The sequence below is a fragment of the Syngnathus floridae genome, chromosome 21, assembly GCF_059516105.1.
Source record: "Syngnathus floridae isolate MCC-2025c chromosome 21, RoL_Sflo_1.0, whole genome shotgun sequence".
Classification (NCBI taxonomy): Eukaryota; Metazoa; Chordata; class Actinopteri; order Syngnathiformes; family Syngnathidae; genus Syngnathus; species Syngnathus floridae.
The window spans coordinates 3,397,077-3,408,026 of record NC_142433.1 but is presented as its reverse complement, the minus strand read 5'-3'; the positions used below and the strand labels follow the sequence as shown (position 1 = coordinate 3,408,026).

Here is a 10,950-nt window from a genome sequence, read left to right as displayed (position 1 = left end):
GTGATCATCGTCTGTCTTTGTTGACTTTTATTAACCTATTAACGCTATTGGGTGTCCTTTGCCACTCCATTACAACTCAACAGCGAGAATGGGGCCATAACAATTTTATTATGGACAACTGCCCCCAATATTATGCGTAATTGAAGCTGAGGTAAAGATTATCATGCATTCTGAGGAAATAATTTTCTCGTTAAATAAAGGCCAGGCCCTTATGAGTTTGGTGTGACCTTTCCAAACAGTTGAAATATTCACTGCATGTTTCTCCTGTCAGGTTTTAATCTTTTTTTTTTGTATGCTTGCCAAAAATAGAGATTACAAATAGATTAAAAAAAAGAAAGTCTGGTTTTAGTGACAAGCCGTTTAAATCATGTTAAAAGCGTATACAACTCACTGTTGCATTATGGGGAATGTAGTGTTTTAATGATGTAAAAATATACTTAAGGTAAATTCAACACTTTTATTGATATGAATCAAATCGATTATTATGTCTTTGGAATGTGACCCATCAGTTTGAAAACCAATTTACAGGTTTAAATTGCAATCTCGGTCATGTTGATGAATACATTTAAATTAAGAACAACGCGTGCTTTCAATAGAACGCAGCGCTGCCATGAAATATGAAAAGGAGATTATTATTTTCCACTTGTCTCCATATTTTCTTTATATGCCTTATATGGCAAAGGAACGGCTCGCACAGACTAGGGCGGAAACGAAGCGCGGTGACAGCTGGGTAAGTTCATCCAGGAAGAAAAAGACCAAGCTCGGTCTGCTTCTATACAACTCGACGTCCGAATCAACGACTTGAGTGGACACTTGACTCATTCTAGTAGGTAAAATCACATTTATTGCATTTGCAGTGGTTCCACGGTTCCATTTTAAAGCGTTTTTTACGTCTACCGTAAACCACAACGGAGCGCCGCCTCATCATTCAGAAATCACACCCGGCTAGCCGATGTTGCTAACTGCTAACACCACCGCATCGGTTTTCGCACATATTGGAGTGATCACACTTATTTCTGCATTTTAATCGAATAAAGCAAATGAATGAGTTTTATTTTTATAAGAGTGCCACGGGAAAAAAACATTTTAGCATATTTGTGCTAACGGAGGGCGTGTTAGCGGTGACAACCAGGAAATGCCGAAACCAGGCAAAAATTGCAAACAGGGAAGTCGCAAATAATCATTATGTAATCGGTTTACGGTACTGCAACTTAAAAGTGTCTGCATATATAAATAAAACGCTGGTTACGATTTCTAGTTTGCGGTGTTTCAATGCTGCATTACATAATATTCCTCGCGTGCCTTTTCGAAAATGAATCCTTGCATATCAAGTCAAAGTTGCAATCCATTACTTAAAATTATTTAAAAATAATGATGCATTCATCGAGTGAGGTGTTCAAGGACTTGCCGAAAATGCAGATTCCGCAAACTCACCGCCAGCCAGCCGTGTCGGCCTGAATTCAAATCACAAATCCATTTGACGCATTAAAGTGCAATTGACTGAAGTCAATGGCCGTGCTTTGTTTTCGTTTTGCACGTTCAGATGACTTTGGAAGTTTGACGTTTATTTGCCTCATGCTTTCAACCAACACAGGTTTGTCCAAAAAAAAAAAAAAAAAAAAAGAATTGTCGTGCTGCTAACGTCATGCACTTTAAAAAGGTTTTGGATGAGTTTGTTGTTCGTAAAGCAAAGAACTCCGCTTCTAACTAACGAATATGGGTATGTTTTCTTTCTAACAGTGCTAGTTTATCAAATATATAGAATTAGCGCTTCTTAAAAAAAAGGTAGTATTTCCAATTAAACTTGCAACAAAAACAGCAACAATGTTAGAATTAATTTTTGATAAAGTTTCTATATTTATGCGAAGCATAGCCGCATCCAAAGGTGAGCTCAGATTTTTTTTAAAAGTGGAATATCCGATATAACGCACTTTAACCAGAACATCTCACCGCCCCTGAACCTCTCACAGGCTTTTTTCCGGCAGCATGGTGGCGCTCTTTGACAACAAACGTCTCCGAAAGATGTACGTAGGTCTCAAATGTATAATCATGTATTAGAAGGCTCCATCTTAAATATGAATGTTTATTATATAGATTTCCGTGCAGTCATTTAAAAGACCATAATCTGAAAAGTACCACCCACCAATAATGGCTGGACATTTGCAAAAGCAATTAATCAATTAAGCGTTTTGTTGTACAATTAAATTCAAGGGGCCACTCCATCAAAAATTGTTTATATTAGAAAATGTGAAAATTAAACCTTCCTTTACTGGCACTACAAGGCAATTAGGTCATGGGTATTAGTGGTTGCGTGTCCTTCCCTAATCTAATTTTATCTCCAAGCTCGGCCAAGAAATAAATGTGCTGCTCCTTCTCAATGCGTGGTGCTGTTGCAGGTTTGAATTATTATCAACCTTTGGTCATGGAGTCGTTTTCGAACACACCCAGTCGGATGTCTACATAGTATTTTGCAAGTCCTGACCTGCTTCCCTTCACTTCTGTTCTTCTGTTTTCTTCGCTAAGCAGTAGAAAAATGCAAAATGTCCCCGACCCCCCCCCCCCCCCCCCCTCGGTTGTGTAAGATGTGATTTAAAAGATATTATAGTAATTTCTGAGACTTCTGTATTTATTTATTGGTGACATTAAAAAGACTCCAGGCTAGGTTTTAAGCATACCCGCCTAACTCCATATCAGCGTGTCCTGATTGGGAGACATTCGTAATCGCTTCTAATCCCCCCACAGGTATGGCAGAGCTTGCGAGTCTGGTGCAGCGGCTGGAGTTGGCCGTGGGCCGTCTGGAGGCGATGTCGGGCCCTGGCGGTTGCAGCGAAGGCTCTGCCGGTGGAGGTAATTTGAAAAGATCTACCAATCGAGTTGAGAATACGATTTTTAAAGCCATTTTTTCCGTTAACAGCTGTCTCAGCCTACGTTGAGGCCTTTGATGAGATCATCAGCGGTCCGATGAGTCAATATTACTGCCACAGTCAGAAGATAGGGGGCGATGTCCTGAAACATGTACGTAACTGGAATCTGAAAAAGTCTTTACTTCAGTAATGTTTTCTTCTTCTTCCTCGTCACAGGCAGAAATGATGAAGCAAGCGTTTGCCAGTCAGAGACAAGTTCTTGTCACAGCCTCCAGTGCTCAGAAGCCCGCCGATGTACGTTTGAGCTCGCCATGAAATTCCCGAGCGTACAAACCGTTTTTATTTTTGAAGCGTGACCGAGCCCGGCTGTCGTGTTTCACGCCATTCGTCTGTTTGCCAAGGACGTTTTGAGCGCCCTCCTGCGGCCCATGTCCCAAGCCATCGAGGAAGTGCAGGCGCTGCGCGAGAAGAACCGCACATCCAAACATTTCAACCACCTCTCCGCCATCAGCGAGAGCGTGCCCGCTCTGGGTTGGGTTGCCGTGGTGAGCTGATTTTCTTTCGGTGGATTATTTGAATTAAATGCTGAGGTTATCAATAATGTTTTATTTCTGTCCTAGGCCCCAAAACCAGGCCCGTATGTTAAAGAGATGCAGGACGCCGCCATGTTCTACACCAACCGTGTGCTCAAGGACTACAAGGAAAAGTAAAGAAGTCTTGATCATTTTAATCAAATTGCAGAATATTGGCCCGATCGATAATCGGTCCATCACTAGTTTTATTGTTATTCCATAAATGAATTTACATTCCTTTTTTTGTTTTGTTTCTGTTACGTTGAAAGAGACAAGACGCACGTGGATTGGGTGCGCTCCTATTTGGCAATCTGGACCGATTTGCAGAATTACATCAAGCAATACCACACCACCGGTCTTTCCTGGAGCAAAACTGTGAGCGCCCGATTTCGTCAACACGACAGTTATTGCCATAAAGGGTTTGTTGAGAGCGAGTCCGAAAAGATAACGATTTCCTCCCCAGGGCCCAGTGGCTTCGGCCTCTGCAGCCCCTGGCAGGAGCGCTCCCCCGCCCCCACCTCCTCCCGGACCTCCTCCTCCTCCTCTTTCATTGGACAGCTCGTCTGGACACGGCGACAGTGACCCCGTCAATCGGAACGCCTTGTTTGAGTCCATCAACAGGGGGGCCGACATCACCAAGGGTAAGCCGTTTTATTTACATGACCGTTTTGAAATTTGGAAGTCAGGTTCATCATTCTTCAATATCCCTCGCTTTCTTTTTCCCAGGCCTCAAGCATGTTAAGGATGATGAGAAAACCCACAAGAATCCTGGACTCAGAGCTGGCTCCGGACCAAAACCCTTCACCAGCCCAAAACCCTTCAGCAGCCCGACTCCCCGAGCGGCTCCATCAGCCGCCCCGTCACGCAGCGCCCCTCCCGTTCTCGAGCTGGACGGGAAGAAGTGGAAAGTGGTATGTGACTCGGACCTCCCTCCCTGTAGTTGGAAGTCGGACCTTCTACGAAGCAACAAACTTTTTTTTTTTTTTGTGTGCCCACTCTACAGGAGAACCAAGAAGGTCAACAAGGTCTGATGATCACTGACACCGAGCTCAAGCAAGTGGTGTATGCTTTCAAGTGTAGCAACAGCACTCTGCAGGTCAAAGGCAAACTCAACTCCATCACTTTGGGTAAGTGATGGAAAAAAAAATTCAAGTTGACTGAGCAAAATGGACATCTCTTTAATTTTCCTTTCAGATAACTGCAAGAAAATGGGCCTGGTGTTCGACGACGTCGTCGGCATCGTGGAAGTCATCAACTGCAGGGATATCAAAATCCAGGTTTGCGTGCAACGTGGAACATCTCGGCGAAGCATATTTTAGGCGGCGTTAAAAATAAGCGTGCCGTCATGTGCAGGTTTTGGGACGGGTTCCCACCATCTCCATCAACAAGACTGACGGTTGCCACGTGTACCTGAGCCAAAAGTCGCTGGACTGCGAGATCATCAGCGCCAAGAGCTCAGAGATGAACATCCTGGTGCCCGGCAAGGATGGCGATTTCGTAAGTATCCTTCCGATAATAATTTGGTGCCAGATTGAAGGTCGTGACTTGTCGTTGTCGCTCCACAGTCGGAGTTCCCGGTTCCTGAGCAGTTCAAGACTGTCTGGGACGGCGCCAAGCTCGTGACCACATCAACAGAGATTGCAGGATAGAGGGGGCGGCACGCCGTGCGGGCCGGGCCGCCTTTTCTCGGCACCTCACACGCCCCTCTCCCCCTATTTTCGCCAAGTCCACCTTGACTGATTACCCGCACTCACCAGCTAACACACACACACGCGCTGTAGAGTCGAGAATCAGACATCATGCATTTTCGCCCCATCCCTTCTCCTCGGCCAATCACAGCTTTCGCTGTTCCCTTCCCACAGCCAATGAGGACTGCTCGCGTTTATCTGAAGCTTTCCTCCAGCCAATCAGCAGGGAGCACTTTGCCAACTGTATATTTATCCGGATAATGCTGTTCTAAATTAGCCGCCATAGTTAAGTGGATATCTTCTCTGCAGCCACAGTTATCAAGATGCCTCATGCACGAATTATCTGCTCATGGCTAACGAGAGCCCCCCCCACCCCCCCACCCCAGTTAACGGCAAGGTAGGTTTCCGTTCCTTATTATGCAATTCCATGAAGCACTTGTGAAATGGTTTCTCCAGCCTCCACATTAACTGAAAATATTAACAGTTGTTGTGTATATTAGCCGACGCATTAATTAGGAGTCAAATCTGGTCAAAGTTTTCATCTCAAGTGGATCGTTCGAATACAACCTAACTTGTAATCGTGTGTTCTTGTATACGCATTCCCAAGTATTTGACATTCCGTGGAAAGAAAAGATGCGGTGAAGAGCAGTTTAATCGCTGGTGACGGGCTCCTGCTGTTTCGAAAATACAAAAGTTGCCCCCCTCCCCAAAAAATTGGTGTTTCATCATGGCCTTGAAAATCAGTGTCTAGATGTTAAGTCTTCTTGGCTCCATCGTTAATAACTTGATTACTCGCGCCAAGACCAGTTTGGTTTGTCAGTGTTTGGAAGCTGTGGGTTGTCTTTAATATTTTCTTTTTTTTACCTCTTCTATTTTTTTGTGAAGAGGTAGTTGGTTTCACAATCAGGTTTCTGCTCATTCGTACTGGAGACATCATTAAAATGTTGCAATAACATTCTTGTTTATATTTTTATTCAGGACATGCACACATTAACAGCAGAACGTTATTCTTTTTAAAACTAATCAAGTAAGAAATAGTCGACTGGTAAATTGATCTTTAACTACTCGGATAAGTGCAAATAGGAGGGAATGCTGTGCTTTTTGCATTCCCATGGCCAAGTAGGGAATTTTTCTTTTCCTAGCGCAAGTAAGGCAGCAGGTTAGCGTCGAACCATTCTTTGGTGAACTGAAGGTGATCTCCTTGTGTTGCAAGAAAAACCAGCTTCCCCGCCTTGTCCATGGCAGCCAGGCCCAAGCGATCCTAAATCAGAGCAAAAATAAGAAACTACAACGATGCTTCTATCATGTATGAACTCGAACATACCTCTTTATAGAGAACACTCTCCTGGAGCGTTTCCATCTCTTTGGCTTGACCCGTTTTCAGGAAGCCAAACCACTACGATAAGTTACGGGTTGTTAGTGCAAAAATAAACAAAGCTGCAAATTAAAAGTCTCTTTACCTCCGAATCAACGGGATCCACCACAGAATCCTGCAGGAACTTAACCATGACGAACTTGTCCAGCATCTGAAGATTTTTCTTATAAGTCTCGTTTACAACCTTTTGGAAAAAAAAATAAATCAGAATCTCCACGAGTGGAATTCACAATCCACATACTGACCCTCTCCTGGTTGATATCAGCCAGGAAGAGACTGTGCTTCTTGTACAGGTCGTCATTTAAAGGGTCATGCCAGTACTGGGCCTGCACCAGGCTGAAAAATGCAAAGCTGCTCAAAAATGGATCAATAAATGGATCACATGTATATAAGAAATAAGATACTTTACTGTTTTTGAACCAAGTCACTGTAAGCTTCAGTGTTAAGAGCCTTTCTGATCATATCACAAATGTGAGAAGCCTCTCCAGGACACCTTGGCAGCCCGTACACACCTAAGGATTGCACGTTAGGTTCTCGTGGCTGTTTGGGACCTCAAGGACTCAGCGGTGGTGGATTTTCATACCTTGGTGCTGGCCACCGACAGAGATGAGCGTCTTCATTGGTGGAGAAGGGCATCGCTGTGCCACGGCTCTCCTGCAAAGACAAAGTGTTTTGTAATGTCACGTTAAACCTTCAAGTGTCAAAATAGTAACATACAGAAATTGCGCCCCCTGTGAGAATCCCATGGCATTGTATCCTCCTTTTAACTGGGGATTTCCAGACAGCTGACTGCACACCATGGACACCTGATCGTTCACATCCATGAAGAATCCATTTTTTGTGTCCTGTGAGGAACATATTAGACATCCATGTGATCTTTAGAACTTACAACTTTCAAATACTCTGATATTGACCTCCACAACATTGTTGCCAATCATCAATGACAGCACGTAAATTCCCGGAATCTCCTGCTGGATCATTTTTTTAATTGCTCCAAGGCTGAGCGGGTTGCAGCAACTGTCACCTGGACACAACCATTGCACATTTTGGGGGGATTAAATTACTCATCAAACTCATCCCACCATATGAATCCACTCACCCATCCCATGCCACATAACTAGAGGTAATGTCCCATTGACCGAGCCTTGAGCTGGTCTGCTTGCAACCAGCACCACCGGAACTACCAGGAGGAACCACAGGACAACTGGTGTCATCTTGGAACCTGCAAAGCATAAGTTAGATATCTGAGAATAGAATAGAATAGAATAGAATAGAATAGAATAGAATAGAATAGAATAGAATAGAACGCCCTTTATTGTCATTTTACAATTTAGTTGTACAACGAAATTCGGATAGCTGCTCCCTTCCTAGTGTAAACATACAAAATTTAAAAAAGTATAAAAGGAAGTCTGAGATTAAAAGTGAAACCATTAAACCATTACACAAATAATGACTTTATTCATTTGTCTGTGGATCAACTAAATGTTATTCTGTTTGATTGCAGAAGGAATTTTTTTAGGTGATCTCACATTGATATTTAATCCGTGGTTTGAAAATGTAAACATTGTGGTTGTTTAATTTGTGATTATCGCAGGGCCTTTTTTATTCGTTCGTCGATTCCACACGTTCACTAAGGACCGCAGATTTATTTTTCAGGTATTCAAAACGGATAAAGCAAATAGTTGTAATCAGTACAACACGATAAAGTACAAATTTACACTAGAAATATAAAATTAGGTTTGTAAGCATTACTCACCGTTCTGAAGACTTCCTGTATTTGATCACATGACAGCGTAGGCAGACAGCCAATCAGTGAAAAGGGGCGGGGCCCGTAGTAAAAGTGACAAGACGTGTGACTGGATTTTTAGTCCACACGAACTGTTAAGCCAGTTAACTTTTTATGATATAATAACGCTTTAATTCGTCGGTATCTATTTTACTAGCACACTACGAAGATAAAATTCGATTTAATGTAAGCTTTACACCTTTTTCACCGGATGTAGTGGGTCTACTGCTAAGTTAGCTTGCCATGCTAGTTCGCGTAGAACATTATCGACAACATTCCTCGTCGGATCATTTAGCCAGCCGAATAACAACTCCGACTCCGGTGAGTTTGGAACATTAAAGTGGGTTCGGCAACGTCCACGATGTCGGTAGAGTTTGAAGAACCAGCCTTAACTGGGTGTTACGACATCGTAGGCTCGTTTCCCAAAAGTTTTGGTTACGGGCTGGAGGAAGCAGACATGGAGGAGAGCCCAGTGTCAGCTGAAAAGCCGAGGATACTGCTGATGGGACGGAGACGCAGTGGAAAGTCGTCCATTCAGAAGGTAATTTTAGATTAAATGCATTTTGATCCGCGATTTTTCAATTTACCTCATTTACTCAGGTGGTTTTTCACAAAATGTCACCCAATGAGACTTTGTTTCTGGAGAGCACCAACAAGATCTACAAGGATGACATCTCCAGCAGCTCCTTTGTCAACTTCCAAATCTGGGATTTTCCTGGCCAAGTGGATTTTTGTGACCCGACGTTCGACAGCGAAATGATTTTCAATGGAACAGGCGCATTGATCTTTGTCATTGACGCTCAGGTGAGATGTGATTAAATCTGGACTAACAAGATTTAAATAAACATCTTTTCTCACGTCATCTGTTCCCCAGGATGATTACATGGATGCTCTTGAAAAGCTTCAAGTAACCGTGTCAAGAGCCTACAAAGTAAATCCTGATATCAATTTTGAAGTGTTCATCCATAAAGTTGACGGCCTTTCAGACGATCACAAAATAGAAACGCAAAGAGACATTCATCAGAGGGCTAACGATGATCTAGCTGATGCTAGCCTTGAGAAGGTTCACCTCAGGTAAATTGTTGTTAACATTACAGATTGAGTGGACAATAATTAAATGTCCCTCCCTTAGCTTCTACTTGACCAGCATCTACGACCATTCCATATTCGAGGCCTTCAGCAAAGTAGTCCAGAAGCTCATACCTCAATTGCCGACGTTGGAGAACCTCCTAAACATTTTCATATCTGTAAGAAGCCCCCCTCCCCCTCCCACCAATTGTTCTTGCATGAAAATGCTTAGTGTATATCCTGTCATGCATGGGCAGCATTCCGGGATCGAGAAGGCCTTCCTTTTCGATGTCGTCAGCAAGATTTACGTGGCCACAGACAGCTCTCCGGTGGACATGCAGTCATATGAGCTCTGTTGCGACATGATCGATGTTGTCATCGACATTTCTTGTATTTACGGGTAAGATCCGAATTTGCGAATGATCCCATCGACGGATTGACATTTATCATCCCTCGGCAGGCTGCTGGAAGATGGAAGCGGTTGTGCCTACGACAAGGAGTCTTTGGCCATCATTAAACTTAACAACACCACAGTGCTTTATTTGAAAGAGGTCACCGAGTTCCTCGCGCTCGTTTGCATCCTCCGAGAGGAGAGTTTTGAAAGAAAAGGTGAGTTGTAAAAAAAAGCCAAATCATCTTTTCACACAAATTAGAATTGTAAATTTTCTCTCCGCAGGTCTCATCGAGTACAATTTTCACTGTTTCCGAAAAGCTATCTGCGAGGTGTTTGAAGTTTCTGCCTCCAACCAAAGCGCCGTTCTCAAGAGATCAAACTCGTCGAGCAGCAGCCTCAAATATGCCGACCTCAATGGGAGTGGCATCTAAATATAAAAGCAGAATGCTATGAGTTCCTCATTTTGCCACCTTGTTAAGTGACAGGTTTGTCAAAATTCCAGGTAACACATACGTGGCATATGTTCTTGCTGTCATCTTATGTGTTCCTACTCAGGCATTTTTTGTCATATTTGTGGGACAGCTGAGGTGCTTCTCATCGTTTTTTGTTTTTTTTATATATTTAACCTTGAAAACTTGTATGGTGTTTCCTAAGAATACAGGACTTTACATTTTCTAAGGCCAAAAATTCAAGTCAAATGGTAATGATGATTTATTTTTTACTGTACATTTCTACTTTTAATAATAAAAACTATATTGATCATTGAAGCTTTATTTGTTGTTTATGCTCATATATATAATAATAATAATTTGACACTAAAATTATACTTGTTTTAATTCTGTTAAAATTGAGCTGTGTCAATATTTTGTTTGGCAAGCATTTTCCCACCAGGGTATGAAGTCCTCCAGAATCTCAGGTTGCCCACTGGAACCCGGTAAGTAATTGTAATTCATACATTTGGCCACAAGACGGCAGCATAGTTCAATTTAAACTATAGCGCTTATTTCAAGACTTGCAATCCACCTGTATACATTGTAAATAAACTTCAAAATGCATTTCATGTGCTCATCCATAATATATATGTTTAATGAATGGAAGAATAATCAGAAATAAAAGCTATAATTATGTTTATAAACAGAAACTGATACTGATAGCTGCGACTAATCTTGGGTAATTATTATGGAATGCCACCACAACGCCAAT

The 10,950-nt window shown here is 42.5% G+C and overlaps 3 protein-coding genes across 7 annotated transcripts; 2 read left to right on the top strand and 1 right to left on the bottom strand.

The window, feature by feature from the left end:
* Positions 1 to 680: 680 nt before the first annotated feature.
* On the top strand, positions 681 to 6,079 carry cap1 (CAP, adenylate cyclase-associated protein 1 (yeast)). Of its 2 annotated transcripts, none has more exons than XM_088365890.1 (13): positions 681 to 830; positions 2,743 to 2,847; positions 2,915 to 3,015; positions 3,081 to 3,158; positions 3,266 to 3,409; positions 3,485 to 3,570; positions 3,706 to 3,811; positions 3,900 to 4,077; positions 4,163 to 4,347; positions 4,440 to 4,563; positions 4,631 to 4,713; positions 4,790 to 4,933; positions 5,002 to 6,079. In XM_088365890.1, exons 2-13 carry the CDS (start codon positions 2,745 to 2,747, stop codon positions 5,083 to 5,085), a joined length of 1,416 nt encoding a protein of 471 aa, XP_088222016.1. In that variant the 5' UTR covers positions 681 to 830; positions 2,743 to 2,744; the 3' UTR covers positions 5,086 to 6,079. The 2 variants fall into 2 exon arrangements, with proteins under 2 accessions (XP_088222016.1, XP_088222017.1); XM_088365891.1 differs by having other exon boundaries at positions 687 to 826.
* On the bottom strand, positions 6,080 to 8,322 carry ppt1 (palmitoyl-protein thioesterase 1 (ceroid-lipofuscinosis, neuronal 1, infantile)). Its single transcript, XM_088365899.1, has 10 exons — positions 8,256 to 8,322; positions 7,599 to 7,721; positions 7,414 to 7,523; positions 7,217 to 7,344; positions 7,083 to 7,153; positions 6,909 to 7,011; positions 6,745 to 6,835; positions 6,585 to 6,683; positions 6,449 to 6,520; positions 6,080 to 6,385 (listed from the first exon to the last, which is right to left on the bottom strand). The coding sequence occupies exons 2-10, from the start codon at positions 7,711 to 7,713 to the stop codon at positions 6,263 to 6,265; spliced, it is 912 nt and encodes a 303-aa protein (XP_088222025.1). The 5' UTR covers positions 7,714 to 7,721; positions 8,256 to 8,322; the 3' UTR covers positions 6,080 to 6,262.
* On the top strand, positions 8,308 to 10,514 carry LOC148379957 (ras-related GTP-binding protein C-like). Of its 4 annotated transcripts, none has more exons than XM_088365897.1 (8): positions 8,309 to 8,606; positions 8,699 to 8,826; positions 8,916 to 9,089; positions 9,160 to 9,359; positions 9,418 to 9,532; positions 9,611 to 9,753; positions 9,814 to 9,962; positions 10,030 to 10,514. In XM_088365897.1, exons 2-8 carry the CDS (start codon positions 8,743 to 8,745, stop codon positions 10,176 to 10,178), a joined length of 1,014 nt encoding a protein of 337 aa, XP_088222023.1. In that variant the 5' UTR covers positions 8,309 to 8,606; positions 8,699 to 8,742; the 3' UTR covers positions 10,179 to 10,514. The 4 variants fall into 4 exon arrangements, with proteins under 4 accessions (XP_088222021.1, XP_088222023.1, XP_088222022.1 ...); XM_088365896.1 differs by having other exon boundaries at positions 8,886 to 9,089; XM_088365895.1 differs by having other exon boundaries at positions 8,308 to 8,826.
* Positions 10,515 to 10,950: the final 436 nt, after the last annotated feature.

Coding starts and splice junctions, on each gene's coding strand:
- cap1 (XM_088365890.1), top strand. CDS start 2,745: ATGGCAGAGCTTGCGAGTCTGGTGCAGCGGCTGGAGTTGGCCGTGGGC. Junction 2,848..2,914: donor CGAAGGCTCTGCCGGTGGAG/GTAATTTGAAAA, acceptor TTCCGTTAACAG/CTGTCTCAGCCTACGTTGAG. Junction 4,078..4,162: donor GGGGGCCGACATCACCAAGG/GTAAGCCGTTTT, acceptor TCTTTTTCCCAG/GCCTCAAGCATGTTAAGGAT.
- ppt1 (XM_088365899.1), bottom strand. CDS start 7,713: ATGACACCAGTTGTCCTGTGGTTCCTCCTGGTAGTTCCGGTGGTGCTG. Junction 7,012..7,082: donor TGTCGGTGGCCAGCACCAAG/GTATGAAAATCC, acceptor TGCAATCCTTAG/GTGTGTACGGGCTGCCAAGG. Junction 6,386..6,448: donor AGAGTGTTCTCTATAAAGAG/GTATGTTCGAGT, acceptor GCTCTGATTTAG/GATCGCTTGGGCCTGGCTGC.
- LOC148379957 (XM_088365894.1), top strand. CDS start 8,647: ATGTCGGTAGAGTTTGAAGAACCAGCCTTAACTGGGTGTTACGACATC. Junction 9,360..9,417: donor CTTGAGAAGGTTCACCTCAG/GTAAATTGTTGT, acceptor TCCCTCCCTTAG/CTTCTACTTGACCAGCATCT. Junction 9,754..9,813: donor GACATTTCTTGTATTTACGG/GTAAGATCCGAA, acceptor ATCCCTCGGCAG/GCTGCTGGAAGATGGAAGCG.